The 25,827-nt window shown below is 38.5% G+C and overlaps 1 protein-coding gene across 6 annotated transcripts in view; it reads right to left on the bottom strand.

Annotated features, from left to right (window-relative positions):
* ACBD5 (acyl-CoA binding domain containing 5) overlaps positions 1-25,827 on the bottom strand; it is a 71,487-nt gene that overhangs the window by 30,492 nt on the left and 15,168 nt on the right. For 5 of the 6 annotated variants that reach the window (XM_010590661.3, XM_023548848.2, XM_010590658.3 and 2 more), the window contains 5 exons: positions 19,091-19,205; positions 18,967-18,999; positions 4,533-4,664; positions 3,063-3,266; positions 2,304-2,410 (listed from right to left, as the gene is read on the bottom strand). In XM_010590661.3, coding sequence (XP_010588963.2) covers positions 2,304-2,410; positions 3,063-3,266; positions 4,533-4,664; positions 18,967-18,999; positions 19,091-19,205 — 591 coding nt within the window. The remainder of the gene's footprint in view (positions 1-2,303; positions 2,411-3,062; positions 3,267-4,532; positions 4,665-18,966; positions 19,000-19,090; positions 19,206-25,827) is intronic. The other variant, XM_010590659.3, reaches the window with a different exon arrangement.

Raw genomic sequence — 25,827 nt, 5'->3', positions numbered from 1 at the left:
GGTTGGAGAGGGATGCTGGTGAGGAGTGAGCTTCTTGGATCAGATGGGTACTTAAGACTATGTTGGCCTCTCCTCCCTGGAGGGGAGATGAGAGGGTAGAGGGGGTTAGAAGCTGGTGAAATGGACATGAAAAGAGAGAGTGGGGGGAGGGAGCAGGTTGTCTCATTAGGGGGAGAGCAAGTGGGAGTATGTAGCAAGGTGTATATAAGTTTTTGTGTGAGAGACTGACTTGATTTGTAAACTTTCACTTAAAGCACAATAAAAACTAAAAAAAAAACAAACAAACAATGGTGAATCTGTGAAGCATCTCACAACATGGATGAATCTGGAGGGTATTATGCTGAGTGAAAACAGTCAATCACAAAAGGACAAATACTGTATGAGACCACTACTATAAAAGCTTATGAAAAAGTTTGGAAACTCTGGTGGCGTAGTGGTTAAGTGCTACAGCTGCTAACCAAGAGGCCGCAGTTCAAATCTGCCAGGCGCTCCTTGGAAACTCTATGGGGCAGTTCTACTCTGTCCTATAGGGTCACTATGGGTCGGAATCGACTCGACTCGACGGCAGTGGTTTTTTTTGGGTTTTATGAAAAAGCTTATACACAGAAACAATCTTTGACAGTTACCAGGGAGAGGTAAAGCGGGAAGAAACAGCACTAACTGGGCAACAGACAAGTGTTAACTTTGGTGAAGGGTAAGACAGTACATAATACTGGGGAAGCCAGCAAAACTTGACCAACGCAAAGTCATACAAGCTTCATAGACACATTGGAACTTCCTGAGGGACTGAGTTACTGGGTTGAGGGCTAGGGACCATGGTCTCAGGGGACATGTAGTATAACTGTCATAACATCATTTATAAAGAAAATATTCTACATCCTACTTTAGTGAGAAGCACCTGGGGTCTTAAAAGCTTGTGAGCAGCTGTCTAAAATACTTATACTGGTCCCACCCCATCTGGAGTGAGGGAGAATGAAGAAAACCAAAGACACAAGGAAAATATTAGTCCAAAAGACCAATGGACCACGACTACCACAGCCTCCACCAGACTGAGTCCAGCATAGCTACATGGTGCCCAGTTACTACCACTGACTGCTCTGATAGAGATCACAACAGAGGGTCCCAGACAGAGCTGGAGAAAAATGCAGAACAAAATTCTAACTTACAAAAAATGACCAGTCTTACTGGTCTGACAGAAACTATAAAAACCCTGAGAGTATGGTCCCCGGACACCCTTTTAACTCAGTACTGAAGTCACTCCTGAAGTTCACGCTTCAGCCAAAGATTAGACAGGCTTATAAAACACACAATAACAAAAGTAGTTCAACCATGTATACAAGACTAAATGGGCACACCAGCCCAGATGGCAGGAAGGGACAGGAAAGCCAGACAAACAGAAATGGGGAACCCGAGGTCAAGAAGGGAAGAGTGTTGACACATCACGGGGTTGGCAACCAAGGTCACAAAACAATATGTATAATAACTGTTTAATGAGAAACTAATTTGTTCTGTAAACTTTCTCCTAAAGCTCATTTTATACATGTATATATATATATATACTTATATATACACATATTCATGTGTTTTTAAAATTTGAGAAAACAAAGGGATAGATTTAATTGCATTATGAGAAGAATACCCGGGAAAAACACAAAAAGAAAACATTTCAACCATTCTTTTAGGAAGGCAAAAGGTAAATGATTTTCTTTATGACACCCCTAAACTGTGTTAGAATAGGGAAAATGTAGAAAAATCATGCATAAATACAGCTGTCAAGGCTATCCTAGTCATTTATTAGAAAAACCTGTCAAACAGGAAAAGAATTATGTATTTTTTATTAAAAAAATTTTTAATGTTAGCTTCTAATACTGAATCTTACTTAACTGAGATTTGAATATTATTTCCACTCAAGCTTTCAGTTCAATGTATTAAAGTCAATGTAAAGAAGAGATTTGTTTGAAAAAATTATTCAATTTTCTTGAAGGTTAATGTTTCAAACACAGAGACTAGCATAAAGAATTTCCCATCTCCTTTCCCATTCCACATCTCCCAGAATATTTATAAATACAAACATATATATATTATGCTATAACATATTTAAATATCATTAAAATTTCTTACAATATTCAGGGGTTTTTTTAATTCGCAAAAAATAATTAAAAGTACAAACGTTTAAAGATTTTAAAGATGTTTTCAAAGAGATGGACAGCATGTATACCTATTAACAGAGTTGTATATTAATTCTGATATACCACTTTGAAAACTTGCCAATTAGAAAATGTAATTTCTTTTTTTTTTTTTACCTCTTCTTGTCCAAATTGCTCCATAGAATCACAGTAAACTTCACTGTCTGAATCACTGGTCAAATGCTGAATTCCTGAAACATCTTCAACATGATCATCAGTTGTATCTAAATATAATTTAAAAAGTGTCCAGGTAGAATATGCTCTAATACAAGTAGCATGCATTTATTCCATTTTCAAAATTCGTCAGTTCTAAAATGTTTTCATATTGGGAGACAAATATGATTTATGCTAAGTCAAACTTTTTAAAATTTACCAATACTTTAAGTTTAGCTGGTAATTTTTCCTTGAAAAGATTACAAACTATTTTATCATTGAATTATAGGAAAATACTGTCCAGATCAAAAATTACAAAACCTAATATCCTTGTAACAGAAAACTATCAAGATAGGAAACCTAAATCTGGGATTCAAGTACTCAAGTTTGGTTGTTAAATTAAGAAATGATATTCCTGACTGAATTACAGCAAAGGCATCATATTGTCAGAGGTTTAGCTTAAATAAATGTAAAAATTTCAAACATTTTATTTTGTAATGTCATATAGTAACACAATAAAAAATGTCCCCCCAAAAAATATAACCCTGACCCTAATTCACTGTCCTTCTAAGCTAAAGCCCTCACACTATTAATAAGCCCTAAGATACTACTTGATGAGAGTACTTTATCCTAAATTGCTCCTAAATATCCTAAAACTTAGTAAAAGAATATTATTGCATTCATAGGAAAAGGACTGGATGAAGAATTATTATGGGACAGTACCTTGGTGAATGCAGATGGTAGTTTTTACAGTTTCTTCGAAGTTTTGCTCTACGGGTTTTACTTCTTCAGTGCTTTTGCCATTCAGGGAAGAACTAGCATGAAGGTCATTCTGTACATCCTGAACAAAGCTGTCTTTATCGTAGCCATTAGTGACAATAATTTCCAAATTGTTATGGTCTGCTGATTTCTTCATCATTTTCTTATCTTTTACGAGAAAAATTGAGAGATTCATGAAAGTTCACAATGGTCAACTTCTGCATCTTCTACAGCTTCTGTGTTTTCTAACATCCATGAGTCATTTCCTCAACCTATCAAAATCCCTTTGCAGCATTTCCTACTTGGATCTGATATAGCGTGCTCTGTGAAAAGGGGTTTATCATTTGCTGCAAACTCACCCAAACTTTGTTGACTTCAAAACTGCTTCAGTTCCCTATGAATCTTCTAGAGCCCTTTAAGAGAGAAACTCTCAAGGTCTTTAAACTCTCTCAAGCATAGGCAAGTTGCTCTATAAAACCTAGCAGTGCAATTGGATCCCCGTAATTATAAGAAGATCCATCAAAGAAGGTATCATTCATCATATCTTACTGAAAATTGAAGGCGAAACTAAGTTAACATTTGCTTTAGTGTCTTCCTGCCTCCTCTTTCTAAAAAAGTCTTCCCATTAATCACTGGTACTCTTGACCTTGGTTAACAACCCCACGACAAGTTAACACTCTCCCTTCTCCACCCTGACTTCCCTATTACCAGCTTTCCTGTCCCCTCCTGCCTTTAGTCCTTGGCCCTGGGCTAGTGTGCCCCTTTAGTCTCGTTTTGTTTTATGGGCCTGTCTCATCTTTGGGTGAGTACCCTTAATACAGTACCCTATGATTCCAATCTCTCCTCTTCATCAAAACATCTGCCTTTATCCTATTCTCTTTTTCCATTCTATTCTTGATAAGATATTGAGAGTTTAGCTTGTCTCCCCTCTTTGGCTGCACATGCATATTCATAATGAAACGATACCTCAGACTAATAAATTTCTTGACTCCCTGTGTGGTATAAACAGTTAACAAACTCAGAGCTAACTGAAAGGTTGGCAGATTGAGTTCACTCAGAGAAGCCTTGGACGAAAGGCCTGGAGATCTACTGAAAATCAGCCATTGAAAACGCTATGAAACACAGTTCTACTCTGACACACATGGGGTTGCCATGAGTAAGAATCAACATCAATGACAACTGGTGAATAAAATGCTAATGTAACATCTCAGGCACCACACATGGCACAGTAGCCTATTCTTCTCAGCCTTCAATTAACACTTATTTTCCACCTGTGCATAAGGCTGACTGTCCCTGTATCAGCAAATCTGGCTATAGGATCAACAGCTAACATCTCATCACATGCAGTAATCTCCTTCAATCCCAGAACAACCCAAACCCTTCCATATCCTTTTATCTTAATGTAAAATTATTAGCCCATTGTCCAAGTATTACCATTATCACTTTGTTCTGCTCCTTTCACTTCTTCTCGGGCCTCTTCTTCCTCTGACTCAGCTCCACTATCACTGCTCTCAGCTTTACCATTCATGGTTTTGGCATTTGTAGTAGTTAGAACATTACCAAGATCTGAAACACAAAATGACTACTTAATCTCTAATGCTGCAATATATACTCAGTAATACTGTAACAAACAATGCTATAATCTATAAATAACTAATAAAGTCATTTTGAAAGATACTAAAATGTTAAAAGTTTGATATATAATAATGTACTTTTCTTTAACTATAAATATACATGTATTACACAAATACATAAATTCCTTCAACTATTGGTTTACAACAAAAATGACAAAGCTATCCTAAATTCTTTTTGAACAAGGCAAAGAATAAGTTATTTTTAAGGTAACAGCAATCAAAATCGTAAAGTTAGAGAGAGATGAGTGCTCCTTGGCATAAATGGTAAATGAAGAGCCAGTTGCTATATGCTACCATAATGAAAACATAAATTTTTATGGCCTGAATAACAATCTCATCCAACAAAAAAATTTTTTGGACTACATTTTGAAATTTTTAACTTTTGATTATCTTTAGGACTTCTTTGAGTCCGTTCAAGTGCACAATTTATTACATTTTTTGATACATTAAGTTTTTTTTTTAAGCATCAGTTATTATTATTAATCACTTAAAGAGGCAAACTGTCCTATTTCCCAAAGTTATACCCTGAGAATAAATACATCAGAGATTCTCAAACTAAAATGTGCATGTGAATCACCTGAGATCTAGTTAAAAATGGAGATTCTGTATGAGTAGGTCTGAGGTAATCTGAGATTCAGCATTTCCTTAAAGTTCCAATGTGATACCAGTGCTGCAGCTCATATGACCACATTTTTAAAAACAGAGAATTATATTCCCATTAACTCTTTTTAAGATTCTATAAGCCCCCTAAGTAGTTAGTGCCCCAAAAGAGTGGCCTTCCCCCATAAACTTTTGGCCTATACTTTCACTGATACAAATGCATTTTGGATGATTTCATGTATTCCAAATATTAAATTCCAAAATCGCCATACATCTTGAACAGTCAGGCCTATATTCTTTTTTTTTTTTTAATAATTTTTATATTGCTTTAAGTGAAAGTTTACAAATCAAGTCAGTCTCTCACATATAAACTTATATACACCTTACTACATACTCCCACTGACTCTCCCCCTAATGAGTCAGCCCACTCCCTCCTTCCAGTCTCTCCTTTCGTGACGGTTTTGCCAGTTTCTAACCCCCTCTGCCCTCCCATCTCCCCTCTAGACAGATGACAACATAGTCTCAAGTGTCCACCTGATACAAGTAGCTCACTCTTCATCAGCATCTCTCTCCAACCTATTGTCCAGTCCAATCCATGTCTGATGAGTTGTCTTTGGGAATGATTCCTGTCCTGGAAGGCCTGTATTCTTACTTAAGACCACCTAATTAAGGAGCACTGGTGGTGCAGTGGCTAAAGCACTCGGCTGCTAACTGAAAGGTCAGTGGTTCGAACCCAACAGCCACTATGTAAGAGGAAGATATAGCAGTCTGCCCCCATAAAGATTACAGCCTAGAAAATCCCATAGGACAGTTCCACTATGCCCTATAGGGATGCTATGAGTTGGATCAACTCAACAGCAAGGGTGATCAACTCTTTGATGTATGCTATAGGATAAAGGAATAAGTAAATATTGTTATTAAGAACCATGATTTCCAGTGTAAGAGAAAAAAGTATACAGTAATTCCCCCTTATCCGCAAGGGATACGTTCCAAGACTGCCATGGGTGTCTGGAACCGTGAACAGTACCAAACTCTGTATACAAGTCAACCGTCTTTATCCATGGGTTCCAAAATGCAAAACTTGAATTTGCTGCACACCCAGCACTCATGTGAATGAAGTGGTGTACATGCACACCGTGCTGTAGCCTCCTGCCACTTCACAGATCCTCAGCTCTCTCCAGCACTAGTTGTTTGAGCATTGTTTACCTCACGTGTTATTATTATTCCCAAAACAATACAGTACTGTGTAACAACTGTTTACATGGCATTTACATCATATTAGGTATTATAAGTAATCTAGAGATGATTTAAAGTATACAGGAGGATACACATAGGTTATATGCAAATACTATGCCATTTTATATAAGGGACTTGATTATCCTTGGATTTCAGTGTTCGCAGGCATCCTGGAACAAATCATCTGGAGGTACCAAGGGACAACTGTATATTATGCTTTGTCCTATACATACGTATCTATGTAAAGTTTAATTTATAAACTAGGGACAGTAAGAGATTAACAATAATAACTAATACAGTAATTATAACACTTTACTGTAATAAAAGTTATGTGAATGACGGAGCAGGACAGCAAGATTTCATCATGCTATGTACTCATTTAACGTTTTCAGACCTCATTTGGCTGCAGGTAACTGAAACCATGAAAAGCAAAACTGTGGGTAAAGGGGAATTACTGTAAATATTAAATTAAATTAATTTAAATGCAAATGTCATTTTAAATGCAAATATCAGCATGACCCTCTTGCTTTTTCTAAAGTAACAAAACACATATTTCCTAGCTCAGGTTCCTAAAAATGGCCTAGAAGCAATAAATGTCTAATAGCAGTGAGCATAAATGGTGTCCAGATTATCCTTCTAAATACCATTTACCATTAGGAAAACAAAAATTGGCCTGCTTGGAAAAATGTCCGATTCCAAGACAGGCATGAAAAGAATAAGATATACCTGAGACGAGGCGGGGCCTAGATGGCAGAGTAGTCAGACGCTTCTGGTGTGTCTCTCTTACAACAAAGATCCGAAAAAACAAGTAAGTCAATTATATATGACAATCTAGGGGCCCTGAACATCAAAGGCAGAGTTGAGGAACTGGACTGAGTGACAGGGGAGGGAGAGATGGTTAAAAAGCAGCAAGGCGTTGCCACACCTGACCAGGTGGGAACCGGCACCCTGAAGGCTGGAATGGCTGGCATCCACAGTGAGGCAACCAGTGGCGTGCGGGATGCATTTTCCACATTGGGAGAGGCCGAGCCGGCGGAGAGTCTACTCAAGCCTCCAGAACCAGTGAAAAGCAGCGCTTGATCAGCAAAAGATAAGTACATGTATCTAACCCACCACATGGATCAAAAACACCCCGTTTGGGAAGGATCCGCCTCCCATTTACCCGCTCCTTCCCTACCCTGTACCAGGTCTGGACCGGCTTCAGTGACTGCCACTTCGCCTGGGCCAGAAGTAGGACTCGTCAAGCATTCTGAGTCATTCTCCTGGCCTTGGAGAGGGGATAAATTAACAAGCAGGAAAAAATAATCTGCCAGCTCCCCTAAGCTGGGAACTCAGAGCAGGCACAGCTCCTTTACGTAGCCACAGGGATAAGAGGATCACAGAGTTAAACGCCTTTCGCCCCTCCACAAAACTGTGTGGGCCCATTTCAATAGCACAGGAGCTCACAACAGGGTATATACGTGTGGGGTATATACCTCACAACAGGGTATATACGTGAAGCCTAACTTCACTGCCTCAGCTATATGGTGAAGTGGCAGTTACATGACAGCTGACACCACTCTGCCCATTATGCAGAGTCCTCACCTACCCACATCAGGGGCCTGAAGACTGGTGGTTCCACCCATGCCACCTAGCCACCAGCAACAGGGGTCCAAAAAAAAGTAGGGCCTCCCAGTCCTTACAGCCAACAGCACTGGGTGCCCACAGCCTGGCTCGAAAACCCACCGACCTACACACTCTAGGGAACAGCGATACGCTTTCCGCCCAGACACTGAGGGGCAGTCATCAGCCCCCTGACTTGCTCAGCGTGTGACCCCTACTGCAGCCAGATACCTGTGCCTACTCCAACCACCCCTGTCCATCTAGGACCGTAGGCAAGAGCCTGCACCACACACTTGGTGACCAACAACCTGGACACCTGAGCTTAATCCATACAAGAAAACTAAATGGACTGCTGGGCTCACATACCTAGTAACAGATCTAACCACCTGGTGACAGGATATTAGAGCTTCAAAAGCGCCAATAATCAAACTACCTCACACAACCAGCCTATTTGGGCATATCAAAATAAAACAAAACTAGAAGCTGGGACACAGTAAACAAACATAAATAAATATAATAACTTATTGATGGTTCGGAGTCAACAATCAATATCAAATCACATAAAGAGTCCGACCATGATGGCTTCAGCAAGCTCCCAAAACAAAGACTCAAGAAATCTTCCTGAGGAAGATAATTTCTTGGAATTACCAGAGGTAGAATACAAAAGATTAACATACAGAACTCTAAAAGAAATCAGAAAGGAGATCATCCAAAATGCAGAACAAGCCAAGGAACACACAGACAAAGCAACAGAGGAACTTAAGAAGATTACAGAAGAGCACAGTGACAAATTTAACAGGCTGCAAGAATCCACAGAGAGACAGTAAACAGAAATTCAGAAGACTAACAATAAAATTTCAGAATTAGACAACTCAGTAGAAAATCATAAGGGTAGAACTGAGGCAATGGAAGTCAGAATTAGTGAGACTGAAGATAAAGCACTTGACACCAACTTATGTGAGGAAACATCAGATAAAAGAATTAAAAAAAATGAAGAAACCCTAAGGATTATATGGGACTCTATCAAGAGGAATAATGTACGAGTGCTTGCGGTACCAGAAGCGGGGGCGGGGGGGACAGAAAATACAGAGAGAATTGTTGAAGATTTCTTGGCAGAAAACTTCCCTGATATTGTGAAAGGTAAGCAGATATCTATTCAAGAAGCTCATTGTAACCCATACAAGGTAGATCCCAAAAGAAAGTCACCAAAACATATTATAATCAAACTTGCCAAAACCAAAGATAAAGAGAGAATTTTAAGAGCGGCCAGGGCTAAACAAAAAGTCACCTACAAAGGAGAGTCAATAAGCTTGGACTACTCAGAAGAAACTATGCAGGCAAAGGGGGAATGGAATGATATATATAAAGACTTGAAGGAAAAAAAACAGCCAGCCGAGAATTATATACCCAGCAAAACTGTCTCTCAAAATCATGGCAAAATTAGGACACTTCCAGAAAAACAGAAGTTTAGGGAATTTGTAAAAAACAACCCCAAAATACAAGAAATGCTAAAGGGAGTCTTCCAGTTAGAAAATCAATACCATCAGATAACAACCAAGACTAGAACACAGGACAGAGCAACCAGATATAAACCCTGCTAAAGAAGTCGCAAAAATAAATCAAAGCTAAAACACCGAAAATAGGGAAACAGAGACATCAATACGTAAAGGATGACAACATTAAAACAAAAAAGAGGGACTAAAAAATGTAGTAATATATTTTTCGTATGGAGAGGAAGTCAAGGCAACATAAAGAAATAAAAAGATTGGTTTAAACTTAGAAAAACAGGGGTAAATATTAAAAGGTAACCACAAAGGAAACTGGCAATCCTACACATCGACATAAGAAACAGGAAAAACATAAAGACTCAGCAAGTACAAAGTCAACAACAATGAAAAAGATGAAAAGGAAACACATAAAGAAAAACAGCTCAACACAGAAAATTAAGTGGAACAAAGAAACTGTAAACAATACACACACAAAAAAGATGTCAAAAATGACAGCACTAAACTCATACTTACCAGTAGTTATGCTGAATGTAAACAGACTAAAGCACCAATAAAGAGACAGAGAGTGGCAGAACAGATTAAAAAAACACAATCCGTCTATATGTTGCCTACAAGAGACACACCATAGGCTTAAAAACACAAACAAACTAAAACTCAAAGGATGGAAAAAATATATCAAGCAAACAACAATCAAAAAAGAGCAGGAGTGGCAATATTAATCTCTGACAAACTAGACTTTAAAATCTGCCACAAAGGATAAGGAAGGACATTCTATATTGATTAAAGGGTCAACACAACAGGAGGACATAACCATAATAAATATTTATACACCCAACAGCAGGGCTCCAAGATACATAAAACAAACTCTAACAGCACTGAAAAGAGAGAGAGCTCCGCAATAATGGTAGTAGACTTCAACATACCACTTTCGGTGAAGGACAGAACATCCAGAAAGCAGCTCAATAAAGACATGGAAGATCTAAACACCATAATCAACCAACTTGATCTCACAGACAAATACAGGAACTCTCCTCCCAACAGCAGCCACGTATACTTTCTTTTCCAATGTACATTGAACATTCTCCAGAGCAGACCACATATTAGGCCATAAGGCAAGCCTTAACGGAATCAAAAGAATCAAAATATTACAAAGCATCTTATCTGACCAACAACAAAAAAAAAGCCCTGGCCTTCACGGTTTCACTGGAGAATTCTATCAAACTTTCAGAGAAGAGTTAACACTAAAGGTATTTCAGAGCATAGAAAAGGATGGAATACTCCCAAACTCATTCTATGAAGCCAGCATAACCCTGATACCAAAACCAGTAAAGATACTGCAAAAAAAACAAAATTACAGACCAATATCCCTCATGAGGATGCAAAAATCCTCAACAAAATTCTAGTCAAAAAAATTCAACAACATATCAAAAAAATAATCCACCATGACCAAGTGGGATTCATACCAGGTCTGCAGGATGGTTCAACATCAGAAAAACAACCAAGAATTATCTTAGGTGAAAGGAAGGACAACACACAATACGGCAGAAGTTAGCACAACTGGACTAAACCAAAAGCTAAGAAGTTTTCACAACCAAACACTTCAAGGGAAGAGTAGCAGGGACGGCGGTCTGGGGGCCATGGTTTCAGGGAAGATCTAGGTCAATAAGCATAACAAACCTTATTAATAAAATATTCTGCATCCCATTTTGGTGAGTGGCATCTCGGATCTTAAAAGCTAATGAGTGGCCATCTAAGATACATCAATTAGTCCCAACCCACCTTGAGCAAAGGAGAATGAAGAACACCAAAGACACAAGGAAAATATTAGCCCGAGAGACAGAAAGGGCCACATAAACCAGAGGCTCCACCAGCCTGAGATCAGAAGAACTAAATGGTACCCGGCTCCCACCAATGACCGCCCTGACAGGGAACACAACAGAGAGTCCCTGACGGAGCAGGAGAAAAGTGGGGTGCAGAACTCAAATTCATGTAAAAAGACCAGACTTAATAATCTGACTGAGGCTAGAGGGACCCCGGAAGACATGGCCCCCAAACTCTGTTAGCCCACAACTAAAACCATTCCTGAAAGCAAATCTTCAGACAAAGATTAGACTGCACCATAAGACATAAAATGATACTCATGAAGAGAATTCTTCTTAGCTCAAGCAGATACGTAAGACTAAATGGGCAGCTCCTGTCCAAAGGTGAGATGAGAACGCAAAAGGGGGCAGGTGAGAAGGACACATGGGGCCGCCATTCAGGTGTGCCAAGGCGATGGGGCCTCCACCCAAAACTGAGGGGATGGGGTTGCCATGAAAAATAGGCAGAAAAACAGGGCCTGCTGGGGCCAAGGGGTCACCCCTCAGACTAGGAGAATAGGGTTGCTCAAACCTGAAGGAGAATTGCTACCCCAGCGGGCCTGGAAGTTGGAGCTGAAGCCCAGGGTCAAGGGGTCACTACTCATAATCTAGAGGGCAGTGCCAACACCCTGAGTCTGGAGGACACAGGGCCATTGTCCAGATGGTCCAGGAAAGCAGAGGATTATTTTCAGGGCTTGAGAGCTAATGTAATTTGTTCTGCTGCATTTCGGACCCGTTTGGTGGCTGTTATTCCTTTTTTCCCCCTAAATTCTCCCATTTGTAATGGAAACATCTAAGTTGTTCCTGTTCTACCACTGTTCTTTGGAAGCAGATGGTTTGCCTTTCTAGATTTCACAGGTTCATGAAAGAAAAGAAATTTTGCCTCAGGCTGGAATATGCCTAAAGTCTCACCCATATGTTATTTATATGATTCAGAAGATGAGATTTGGGGTTTGGAGTTGATTAAAGACTTTTGGGATGATGTGATGGGGTAGATGTGCTTTGCATATGAGAAGGACATAAATGTGGGGGGACCAAGGAGTGGAATGTTTATGGATTGATGTGCGTCCCCCCAAAATATGTGTTGTAAATCCTAACCCCTATATCTGTGGTTATAATCCCATTTGGGATTATAATGGAATTGTTATGTTAATGAGGCAGTATTAGTATTACAGTGTGTCTTAAATCAATTTCTTTTAGATATAAAAGGCCAGATTAAGTAAGCAGAGATGGAGGAAGATAAATTCCATGCCACATGATTGCCAAGGAATAGAAGCTGAAGAGACAATGGTCTTCCTCCAGACCCCACAGAGACAGAAAGCCTTCACCTAGAGCCCGCACCCTGAAATCAGACTTCTAGCTCCTAACTAAGAGAAAACATATTTCTGTTAAAGCCAAAAGATAAGAATTAATATAGAAATAAGCCAACTGACTAAAGCAACTTGAATATATAAAAATGAAGGCATTAATAATATTTAAGAAAACATCACAAAACAAAACTAAATAAATCATTGGCTGCTCTTGGAGATAACTTGGCCATCAATCCATTTATGGGAAGAATGTAAGTACTGGACAAGAATTAAGCACGTATCTTGCCTGTCCTGTATAGATAGTATTTCAGAGTAATTGAGTGGCTCTGGTTGATGAGGGAAAGTTCTTCATTACAGAATTCCAGCTAATAAATGTGGCAGTAACAGATTTTTTAAAAATCACCATTTTGCAACCATTAATGAAATAACTGATTCAGACAACAGTCATTTAATGAATGCTAAAATCATTAGGAGAAATGGTGGTGGAGAATTTTATAATGGCTCAATCTTAGCATTCCTGAAAAAAGAGACCACAAGACATTACAAGCCGCCTGATATGACGCAATATGAAATGGACAGGAACCATCTAGGAAATATTCATGCCAAAAAAATTCATTTTAAATTTAATCAAGCTTTTGGACTTAACTTTGTTGTTGTTAGTTGCTGCTGAGTCAATTTCAATTCATGGCAACCCCATGTGTACAGAGTAGAACTGCTCCACAGGATTTTAAACGCCGTGACCTTTTAAAGGCAGAACACCAGGTTGTCTTCCGAGGAGACTCTGGGTGGCTTCGAACTACTGACCTTCCAGCTTGTAGTCTAGCACTTAACCATCTGTGCCACTCAGGGAGTCCTACTGGACCTAACTTTGTTGTTGTTGTTCTTAGGTGCCATCAAGTTGGTTCTGACTCATAGCAACCCTGTATACAACAGAACGAAACACTGCCCCATCCTGCACCATCCTCATAATCCTTTTTATGCTTGAGCCCATTGTTGCAACCACTGTGTCAATTCATCCCGTTGAGGGTCTTCCTCTTTTTCACTGACCCTCTACTCTACCAAGCCCAATGTCTTTCTCCAGGGATTAGTCCCTCCTGATAACATGTCGAAAGTATGTGAGACGAAGTCTCATCATCCTTGCTTTTGAGGAATATTCTGGCTGTACTTCCTCCAAGAGAGATCTGTTCGTTCTTCTGGCAGTCCAAGGTAAACACGAAACATGGGTGAAGGGAACAGTTCCCAATACATTTTATGAGACCAGTATTTTTCTGATACTACAGCCAGATAAAGACATCCTAAAAAAAGAAAACTACAGACCAATATCTTAAAAACAGACACAAAAATCCTCAGGAAAATACTAACAAAAACAGTCCAGTAAAGTATAAAAAGAATTATATGTCATGACCAAGTGTGATTTATACCAGAAATGCAATATTGGTTCATCTGAAAATCAAATAATATAATACACCATATTAATAGACTAAAAGACAAAGGTCATATGAATAGACTAAAAGACAAAGGTCACATGATTATCTCGATAGACACAGAAAAAAAGCACTTGAAAAAATCCAATGCCCTTTCACGAAAAAACACTGAAGAAATTAAGACTAGAAAAAAAACTCCTCAAACTGGTAACAGTCATTTACAAAAAAACTCACAACTAACATCATATTTAATGGTAAAAGTCTGAATAATTTTCCCCTAAAATAAGGAATAAGGCAAGATCATCTGCTCTTGCTAATTCTATTCAATATTGTAGTAGAGGATCTAGCCAGGCAAATTAGGCAAGACAAAGAAATAAAGGGGTTCAGATTGGGGGAAAAAAGAAGTAAAATCATCTCTGTTTAGAGATCACATTGTCTTGTATACATAAAACCATAAAGAATCTTCTTGATATAGTCCAGCTTCTTGGATTATTTGCTCAGCATACAGGCTGAATAAGTATGGTGAGAGGATACAACCCTGATGCACACCTTTCCTGATTTTAAACTACACAGTATCCTCTTGTTCTATTCACACTACTGCCTCTTGGTCTATATACAGGTTCCCCATGAGCACAATTAAGTGTTCTTGCAGTCTTCTTCGTGATGTTATCCAAAATTTGTTATGATCCACACAGTTGAATGCCTTTGCATAGTCAATAAAATACAGGTAAACATCTTTCTGGTATTCTCTGCTTTCAGCCAGGATCCATCTGACATCAGCAATGTCATGCCTCGTTCCCCATCTGCTTCTGAATATGGCTCAATTTTCTGGCAGTTCCCTGTTGATGGACTGCTGCAACCATTTTTGAATTATCTTTAGCAATATTGTACTTCCGTGTGATATTAATGATATTGTTTGATAATTTCTACATTCTGTTGGATCACCTTTCTTTGGAATGGGCACAAATATGGATCACTTCCAGTCAGTTGACCAGGTATAGGTGCCTTTCAAATTTCTTGGTATACGCAGGTGAGCACTCAAGTGTTACATCCATTTGATGAAACATCTCAATTGGTATTCTGTCAATTCCTGGAGCCTTGTTCTTCATCAATGCCTTCAGTGCAGCTTGGATTTCTTTCTTCAGTACTATCTGTTCTTAATTATACGCTACCTCATAAATGGCAGAATGACAACCAATTCTTTTTGGTACAGTGACTCTGGGCATTCCTTCCATCTTCTTTTAATGCTTCCTGTGTCATTCAATATTTTGCCCGTAGAATCCTTCAGTATGGCAACTCGAGGATTGAACTTTTTCTTCAGTTCTTTTCAGCCTGAGAAATGCTGAGCATAGAATGTTCTTCCTTTTTGGCTTTCTAACTCCAGGTCTTTCCATGTTTCATTGTAATACTTTGATTCATCTTATCGAGCTGCCCCTTGAAATCTTTTGTTCAGCTCTTTTACTTCATCATTTCTTCCATTCACTTTAGCTACTCTATGTTTAAGAGCAAGTTTCAGAGTCTCTTCTGACACTCATTTTGGTCTTTTCTTTCTTTTCCATCTTTTTAATGACTTTTTACTTTATTCATGTATTATGTTCTTGATGTCATCCCACAACTCATCTGTTGTTTGGTCATTAGTTTTCAATGTGTCAAATCTGTTCTTGAGATGGTCTCTAAATTCAGGCAGGATATACTCAAGGTCGTACTTTGGCTCTCATGGTATGCTTTTAATTTTCTTCAGCTTCAACTTGAACTTGCACATGAGCAATTGATAGTTTGTTCTGCAGTCAGCCCCTAGCCTTGTTTTGACTGATAATATTGAGCTTCTCCATCATTTCTTTCCACAGATGTAGCAGATTTGATTCCCATGCATTCTATCCATTGAGCTCCAAGTGTACAGTTGCTGTTTATGTTACTGTAAAATGTTATTTACACTAAGTAAGTTGTCAGTCTTGCAAAATTCTATCATGCAATCTTGGGCATCGTTTCTATCACCAAGGCCATACTTTCCAACTACCGATCCTTCTTTGTTTCCAACCATCACATTTCAATCATCAATAATTATCAATGTATCTTGATTGTATGTGTGATTGATTTCAGACTGCAGAAGTTGGCAAAAATTTTCAATTTCTTCATTTTGGCATTAGTGGTTGGTGCATAAATATGAATAGCTGATTTCCAATTTTCCTAGATTCATACTTCATACATTTCATGTTCTAATTATTAGCAGATGTTTCCAGCTGCTGCTTCTCATTCTGAGTCATGCCACATCAGCGAATGAAGGTCCTGAAGGCTTCACTCCATCCATATCATTAAGTCAACTCTACTTCGAGGAGGCAGCTGTTTCCCAGTAGTATTTTGAGTGCCTTTCAACCTGAAGGGTTCACCTTCTGGCACTGTATCAGACAATGTTCCCCTGCTATTCATAAGGTTTTCACTATCGAGTTTTTTTAGAAGTAGATTACCAGGTCCTTCCTCCTAATCTGTCTTAGTCTGGAAGCTCCACTGAAACCTGCCACCATGGGTAATCCTGCTGGTATTTGAAATATTGGTGGCATAGCTTCCAATATCACAACAATACACAAGCCACCACAGCGTGACAAACTGACAGATGAGTGGTAGTCTAGCCTCCTAAACTCTGAGAAAATAAACTTCTGTTTGTTAAAGCTACCCACTTGTGGTGTTCCTGTTCAAGCAGCACTAGATAACTAAGACATAAGGGATCCAGAATAGCCAAAACAATCCTTAAAAAGAACAAAGTCAGAAAAGTCAAACTTTCCGATTTCAAACCTCACTACTCATGTATATTCTAGAAAAGTCCACGTGACACTGATGCATCTATTCTACTGGACCTAAATGGCTACTTTTAATAAGACGCTTTGTTTAAAACAAACAAAAAAATCAAGATTGAAACTGTCTTGCAATTTGGCAATATTTTACATAATCACAAATGCCCATGTCCTTTGATCCAGTAATTGTATTTCTAATATTATTTCTCACAGCAAAACCCTATGGAACAACTCTACTCTGCACACCTGGGGTCACCTGAATTAGAATCAACTCGATGGCAACTGACAATAACATACTTCTACATATGTAAAATGACACGTACAGGATAACTCTCAGAAGCATTTTTCGAAGATCAAAAGAAGAAATAATCGAAATGTCATTATAATGGTCCACAATCCCTTACTTACAATCTTCGGATCCAGAAACACTTTGAAATTCAGAGTTTTCTAATTTTGCAAAGGTCATACAGTACGTATAATGTATATTATGTTAACGCTTTTATCAAAGTCAACAGCTGCTTATTCTTTAAAAAAAAAAAACCCAAGATTTTAACAACGAAAGATATTAATATTCACACTAAGTAGGATAAATAAAGACTTACAATAGCCTTATGTTATTTCAGGTCAGGTTTTGCTTCTAAATTTGTACATGCCAGGACAGGTTTTACTGCCAAGTGACTTCCAAAAAACCTTTGGTTTTCAAAGCTTTTTAGATTTGTGAATTATGGCTTAAGAGACTGTTGACCTGAGCTTTTACTAGTATTCATTCTTCCTTGTTTTACCACTACTTGTTTAAACATCTGCCTCTGGCCAATAGGCTGTACACTACTAAAGCAGGTCAAGAGAAAACATGCAATGTCTTTTCTGGTTGAAGAAACATAAATTATAGGGAGGATTATTTGTTAATATTTGACTCCTCTAACCAAGTCAGATACAGACTGGCGTGGCACGAACTTATGCCGACACAGCAATCACTATCAGTACATGGGAACAGGAAGATTCTTGGTCTGAAATGGTGCAATATCCATCTGTTATTAAAAGATGCCTTGTAAAAAAGAACGGTGGGGGGAAAAAGGGATCCATGCTGTTTTTTATTTAAAGATTATACAATTTTCACTTAAATTGCCTCTTGTGGGCTTGTTTCACTCTGCTTTCTAAAAAGTTTTAAAGAACAAATGTTTACAGTTAATACCAGGAAATCTTACGTATTATTCAACTCTCGCTAGTATAAAAAACATAAGCCTTTCAATCTTTTACTGAGAACATGAAAACAGAATTAAAAAAAAAAAAAAATCAAGCTAACTGAATTCACGGTCTTGTTTTAGCTTGCTAGACTACAGTTAAACCATACTGAAAATACATGCATTGCAAAAGCAGCTGGAAATTATTTCAGCTACAATACTGCTAATATAACCCCTAAAACAAAACAGAAAATATGATACATCAAAATAAAACCATGAATTCTGTCACAATTTTACATTACTAAGTGAATCATCTGTAATGTTTTCATAACTTAATATTAAGGTTTAAACACTTAAAAGTTTATGGTATTTGCACAGATGCCCTGGTAGCGCAATGGCTAAGCGCTCGGCTGCTAACTAAAAGGTCAGCGGTTTAAATCCACTGGCCGCTCTGCAAGAGAAAAGACCTGGCAATATGCTCCTGTAAAGATTATTGCCTAGGAGACCCTACGTGGCAGTTCTAGTCTGTCCTATTAGGGTCACTATGAGTCGGAATTGACTCAACGGTACACAACAACAACAACGTTTTGGAGTGTCATAAAATGGGTTTGTTTTGAAAAAAAACTCTTCGGTGATAAGCTTATAGGTTACATAAATTGATGTAGAATTCTTTCGGCATGCAAACCAATACAAAGAAAAATTTCCATGGATTTCATTATTCCTACCTTCTAAATATTTAGAGATTTTCTCCAGTCGGACTGGCATGAGAAAAAAAAAAAAAACAGATACATAAATATTAATTCAGAATAAAATCAATTGCTGAATTAAAAAATTAGGTAAAAGTCCTACCTGAGGTTAAATCAGAACTCCTGCCACTCTTTTTGTCCTCGACAATTTCATAAAATGGACCTATGACATGCAGCAATTCCTCAACTTTCTCAGTCATCGGCATAGTCTCAAGAATCTGTAATCAAAACAGAAAAATCTTGTGAAATCACAAAATATTAATCTGATCTAAACTAGTATCAAATAATCTAACATTTCCAATTTATAAATAAATTTTGAGATCTGAAGTGCATTTACAGATTCCTTAAAATACCTGTATCAATTACATGCTTAATATATATACTCTCCTAGAAAAGTTTCAAGCATATTAAAGATTTAACTGTGTCTTCATTTTGAAAACTATTTTACACATGCTGCATGTAAATTTTACATAATCCTCCATAAACCGTGCATCAAAAACTAGGAGAGTTAATGTTAATGTTAGAGTCAAGTTATTACATCTGTTTTTTCACACTAAGGTAGTGTTTCTAAAATGGCACACAAGTAAAGTAGGAAATGGTAACCACTTTCAGCCCTCTTTATAACTGCTGGCTAATTTAGGATCATCAAATTTAAAGAGTGCCATCAATTGGTGACCAATAAAAGATAATTCTGAGGATGATAAACTGAGAACTCTGAGAATTAGATGCAAGCAAAAAATTGAAACTGTATGATAATACTCTGAAGTAACCAGTCAGTTAATAAGTGGCAGAGAGAATTCAAACATCAGCCAGCACGCTTTACACTATGCCACACTGACATGATATAAAAACTTGACTTAACAGAATCTGGTGACCTAATCACATGTCCCAACATGATGCCCACTCAACATGTCCCAACATGATGCCCACTCAACATGTCCCAACATGATGCCCACTCAACATGTCCCAACATGATGCCCACTCAACATTTCCTTTAACCCTCCTGCAAGCCAGATCCCTTTCAGTTATCACTCAATTACAGCTCAGAAAAAATAAAAAACTTTTTTAAGTGTTTGGGTTTCTCATATCCCACTGAATTATGGACTTTCAATGTCAGAATAACTAACTAAACGTAGTATGTGCTGGCACTAAACAAATATAAACAGAGTGTTATAGTTCTTTCAATAAGCTAGAATTTCAGTAATCAACATACGCAGAACACAAATTAAGAGTATATACTCTGCAGAAGAAATTCTCAAAATACAACAACCAAGAATACTTTACAGGTTCCACCCCATCTAGAGTAAGGGAGAATGAAGAAAACCAGACACAAGGGAATGATTAGACCAAAGGACTAATGGTCCACAACTACCACAGCCTCCACCAGACTGAGTCCAGTAAAACTAGATGGTGCCAGACTACCATGACCACTGACTGCTCTGACAGGGATCACAACGGAGGGTCCCTGGCAGTACTGGAGAAAAATATAGAACAAAATTGTAACTCACACACACACACACAAAAATGGCCAGACTTACTGGTCTGACAGAGACTGGAGAAACCCCGAGAGTAGGGCCCCTGGACACCCTTTTAGCTCAGTAATGAAGTCAGTCCTGAGGTTCATCCTTCAGCCAAAGATCAGACAGGTCCATAAAACAAAACAAGACTAAATGGGCACACCAGCCCAGGGGCAAAGACAAGAAGGCAGAAGGGGACAGGAAAGCTGGTAATGGGGAGCCCAAGGTCAACAAGAGGAGAGTATTGACATGTGGGGTTGACAACCAATATCACAAAACAATGTATATTAATTATTTAATGAGAAACTAATTTGCTCTGTAAACCTTCATCTAAAGCACAATTAAAAAAAAAATCAAAGGCATTGCATAAAATAAATAAATTCTATTGTTTCTTTGAGAAAAGTATATAAATATAAAGAATGATCTTAACCATTTGCAAAATTCCATCCCCTACCTCCAGTGCTAAAATAATACAAGAAATAGAGCATGCATGAATGCGCACAAACACATACACATTGTAGATACAGAGAAACACACACAGAGAGATACAGGGAAATCCCAGTCTCCCTAAAAACTAATCTTCAGAGAAGATTTTATCTAAAGTTATAAGTTATGCAAATGGTTAAGCCCTGGACTACTAAACAAAGCGTTGGTGATTCAAACCCACCCAGAGGTGTCTTACAAGACAGACCTGGCGATCTGCTTCTGAAAGGTCATAGTCTTGAAAATCCTATGGAGCAATTCTACTCAGAACACATGGGGTCACCATGAGTCAGAATCAACTTCATGGCAACTAACAACATAAATTAAGTTAATTCAATGTATTATGACCCTAGTGTCATGGATTGAATTACGTCCCCCCAAAAATGTGTGTATCAACTTGGTTAGGCCATGATTCCCAGTATTGTGTGGTTGTCCTCCATTTTGTGATTATAATTTTATGTTGAGAGGATTAGGGTGGGATTGTAACACCACCCTTACTCAGGTCACCTCCCTGATCCAAGGTAAAGGGAGTTTCCCTGGGGTGTGGCGTGCACCACCTTTTATCTCTCAAGAGATAAAAGGGAAGCAAGCAGAGAGCTGGGGACCTTGTACCACCAAGAAAGCAGCACCAGGAGCAGAGCGTGTCCTTTGGATACGGGGTCCCTGCACCTGAGAAGCTCCTCGGCTAGGAGGAGATTGAGGACAAGGATCTTCCTCCAGAGCTGACAGAAACAGAAAGCCTTCCCCTAAAGCCAGAGCCCTGAATTTGGACTTGTAACCTACTAGACCGTGAGAAAATTAATTTCTTTTTGTTAAAGCCATCCACTTCTAGTATTTCTGTTAGGGCAGCACTAGATGACTAAGACACCTAGCCAAATGGAAAACGTATTAACAGAAATATATTGATAAGCTACATGGACTCTACTCTGTCACATGGGGTTGCTATGAGTTGGACTCTAGAAAAGGAATATTTAAAGCATAATAATTTTTCTATGTTTTTCAGCACTTTTCCTGGCTGAGGGACACCTTTTATGAATGACAAAAATGTCATATAATCCTAAGAAGCAATGGTACAGAGATCTGTGAACTATATCTAAGAATATAACAACTGTTTCAATTAGTAAAGCATTATGGCAATTAGAAACAATCCCAAAACCAGTAATCAAATCTTTGGTACAAAGAATTATAAGACACGCTTACTTACAAACATACAGTTTTATCTACCAATATTCATAAAGCTAAACTCTGGAAATAATTCAAGACAGTAATCAAACTTTGAATTTATGAATATCCTACTACTTTTAGATTTACCTCTAAAAATTTACCGTAAACTTTGTTACATTCACATATAAAATGAAGTTTTAAAAGTCTGAATGAAAATAGTATATTAAAATTAGAGAAGTAGAGAAATCCACAGGCACAGCGGGAATATTTTAAGACAGCTAAAAGGCAGCAGTAGTTTTAATCTCTCTTCTGGGTTAGGAAAAAAAATAGAATACACATTGTTCCATCCCACTCCCACTTTAAGCTGTGGCTACACCATCAATAAATAACACTGGATAGGAAAAAATACATAAATTTTACTTAATGTGTCAATTCAACTTTATATTATAAATGTGTGTCCCAAAAATAATAGTGATATTTACCATAAAGGAATAGTTATCAAACCAAAAAGGCTTTAGATTATCTTTCTCTCTCCACTTCTGAAAGGGCTCTTTGTTGTTGTGTTACTGATACAGTTAACAGCCAAAAGAACTAAACTCTGCCCTCTATTACAGATAAACAAAGTCCACTAAATAAAAATTATGAAAAGGTAACAAAGGGCACAACTTTAAGGGTACAGAAGAGATTTAAAAAACAAAGAAATAAAACAAAACAAAGAAAGTGAATCTACCAAATAAAAATTATAACAGAGACCCCGAGGGACTGAATTACTGGGCTGAGGGCTGTGGGGACCACAGTCTCGGGCAACATCTAGCTCAACTGGCATAACAGTGTATAAAGAAAATGTTGTACATTCTACTTTGGTGAGTAGCAGCTGGGGTCTTAAAAGCTTATGAGCAGGCATCTACACTACTCTACTGGTCTTACCCCATCTGGATAAGGGAGAATGAAGAAAATCAAAGACACAAGGGAAAGATCAGTTCAAAGGACTAATGGACCACAACTACCAGAGCCTCCACCAGGCTGAGTCCAGCACAACCAGGTGGTGGTCGGATACTACTACCGACTGCTCTGACAGGGATCATAACAGAGGGTCCCGGACAGACATGGAGAAAAATGTAGCACAAAATTCTAACTCACAAAAAAAAAAAAAAAAAAGGGACCAGATTTACTGGTCTGACAGAGACTGGAGGAAGCCTGAAAGTATGGGCCCCAGACACCCTTTCAGCTCACTCCTGAGGTTCACCTTTCAGCCAAAGATTAGACAAGCCCATAGAGCAAAATGATACTAAAGGGGCACACCAGCCCAGGGGCCAAGACTAGAAGGCAAGAGGGGACAGGAAAGCTGGTGATAGGGAACCTAAAGTCAAGAAGGGAAGTGTTGACATGTCATGGGGTTGGTACCCAATGTCACAAAACAATATGTGTCCTAACTATTTAATGAGAAGCTACTTTGTTCTGTAAGCCTCCATCTAAAGAACAAAAAAAGAAAAAAAGAAAGAGAAATTATAATAGATTAATAATGTTATACCATCTGGCAAAACAACTATTTCTTTTTACAGGTTTTTCTTTTTGTTTAAAGAAAATCTACTTAAGACCAGATTATATTTCACAACTTCTCATCCATCCTCAACATAAAAATGGTCTTTTATAAAAAGCCTATAAGGTCATCTTCATAAATTTGTCCCTCCAGAATATAGCAAAGTTGCAGCGTACAAGGTCAACACACTAAAATCAGCTGGATTTCTATACTAGCAATGAGAAATCTGAAAAGGTTATTTAAAAAGTAATTCCATTTACTATAGCACCTAAAAGAATAAAATACCTAGGAATAAACTCAACCAGGGATGTGAAATACTTATACAAAGAAAATTATAAAACACTATTGAAAGAGATTAAAGAAGACTTAAATAAATGGAAAGACATTCCATGTTCATGTATCGGCAAATTTAATAGCGTTAAGATGTCAATTCTACTGTCATGGATTGAATTGTGTCCCCCCCCAGAACAAACACTGTAAATCCTAACCTTGATGCCTATGTGGTTATAATTCCACTTGGGAATGGGTTGTCTTTGTTATGTTAATGAAGAAGGATTAATGTAAGGTGTATTTTGAGTCAATCTCTTTTGCAATATAAAAGAGATTAAACAAGCAAGCAGAGATGGGGAAGACAGACACCAAGCCACTGGAAGATCTCCAAGGAAACAGAAGTTGAAGTTATAAGGATCTTCCTCCAGAGCCGACAGAAAGAGAGAGCCTTCCCCTAGAGCTGGCACCCTGAATTCAGACTTCTAGCTTTCCAAACTGTGAGGAAATAAATTTCTGTTTGTTAAAGCCATCCACTTGTGATATTTCTGTTATAGCAGCACTAGGTGACTAGGATAACTACCTAAAGCAATCTATAGATTTAACACAATTCTGATCAAAATTCCAAAATCCTTCTTTACATAAATAGAAAAATCAAGTCCCAATTTTACATGGAAAGGCAAGAGATTCTGGAATAGCCAAAGCAATTTTGAAGAACAAAGTAGGAGGACTCCCACTTCCTGATTTCAAAGCATACTATATAGCTAGGTAATCAAAACAGTCTGGTATTAGTGCTACAACAGATACACAGACCTAGGAACAGAATTCAGAGTCCAGAAATAAACCAGTACGTCTATGGTCAACTGACTTTTGACAAGGGTGTTAAGTCTATTTAATGGGAAGTAGGAAGCCCTAGTGGCATAGTGGTTAAGTGCTACGGCTGCCAGCCAAAGGGTCGGCAGTTCAAATCCGCCAGGCGCTCCTTAGAAACTCCATGGAGCAGTTCTACTCTGTCCTGTAGAGTCGCTATGAGTCGGAATCGACTCACCGGCACTGGGTCTGGGTTCCTGGGTAGTGAAACGAGCTCTTTACATAGCTTTTGCTTTGGTTCTTTGGAAAAACAGCTTGACAGGCTTTTTCCCCTAAACACTGAGGAGTTACCTGTGTCCTGGTTTTCCACCAGATAGGGTTTGTTACTTTTGTCCAGGTTGATTGACATTTCCTGGGCAAGCTGTAAACAACTTGACTTTTTGTCTGGCCCTCCCGATGCAGCCTGCCCTGTGATTGGTATGCACCTTGCAAGGATTGGTCAATATGCTCATACAAATGAAAGGACTATGGACTATGCAAATGAGATAACTATAGCCTACTATGCAAATGAAGCCTGTGGCCTAACAGGAGGGGATTGCTCAGTTTGTGGCCCCCTGCTAGGAGGGGCCATGCCTTGAAATTGACAAGAAGCTGTGTATACATGCAGCCAACCCCACAGAGGTTTTTCAGGCAGAAAGAAGCAGAAAGAGAAGCAGAAGGAAGAAAGAAGAGAGAAGAAGCAGAGAAAGAAAGGAGGCAAGGAACCTCCTAAAAGAGCTGTAACATGGATCAAAGACTATAACATCGAAGAGAGAAAGAGTCTCAGAAGGGGCTCAGCGGCAGAGTTGGTGACAACAGGCCCACAAAGGGCCCTGCAGCAGTCAGTGGTAACAGACAGGAGTCAATGGTGACAGACAGCAGAGCAAAGAGGAACCTGTCCTGAGGGGGCTGAGAGGAGGTCGTGCTGGGGGGATCTGAAAAGAGCCTATCCTGAGGGGGCCAGGAGAAGCCTATCTTTAGGAAGCTGAGACGAAGCTTGTACTGAGGGGGCTGAAAGGA

The sequence above is a fragment of the Loxodonta africana genome, chromosome 4 (genome assembly GCF_030014295.1).
Source record: "Loxodonta africana isolate mLoxAfr1 chromosome 4, mLoxAfr1.hap2, whole genome shotgun sequence".
Classification (NCBI taxonomy): Eukaryota; Metazoa; Chordata; class Mammalia; order Proboscidea; family Elephantidae; genus Loxodonta; species Loxodonta africana.
The sequence above is the reverse complement of the archived record's forward strand: the minus strand, read 5'-3'. Positions and strand labels throughout refer to the sequence as shown.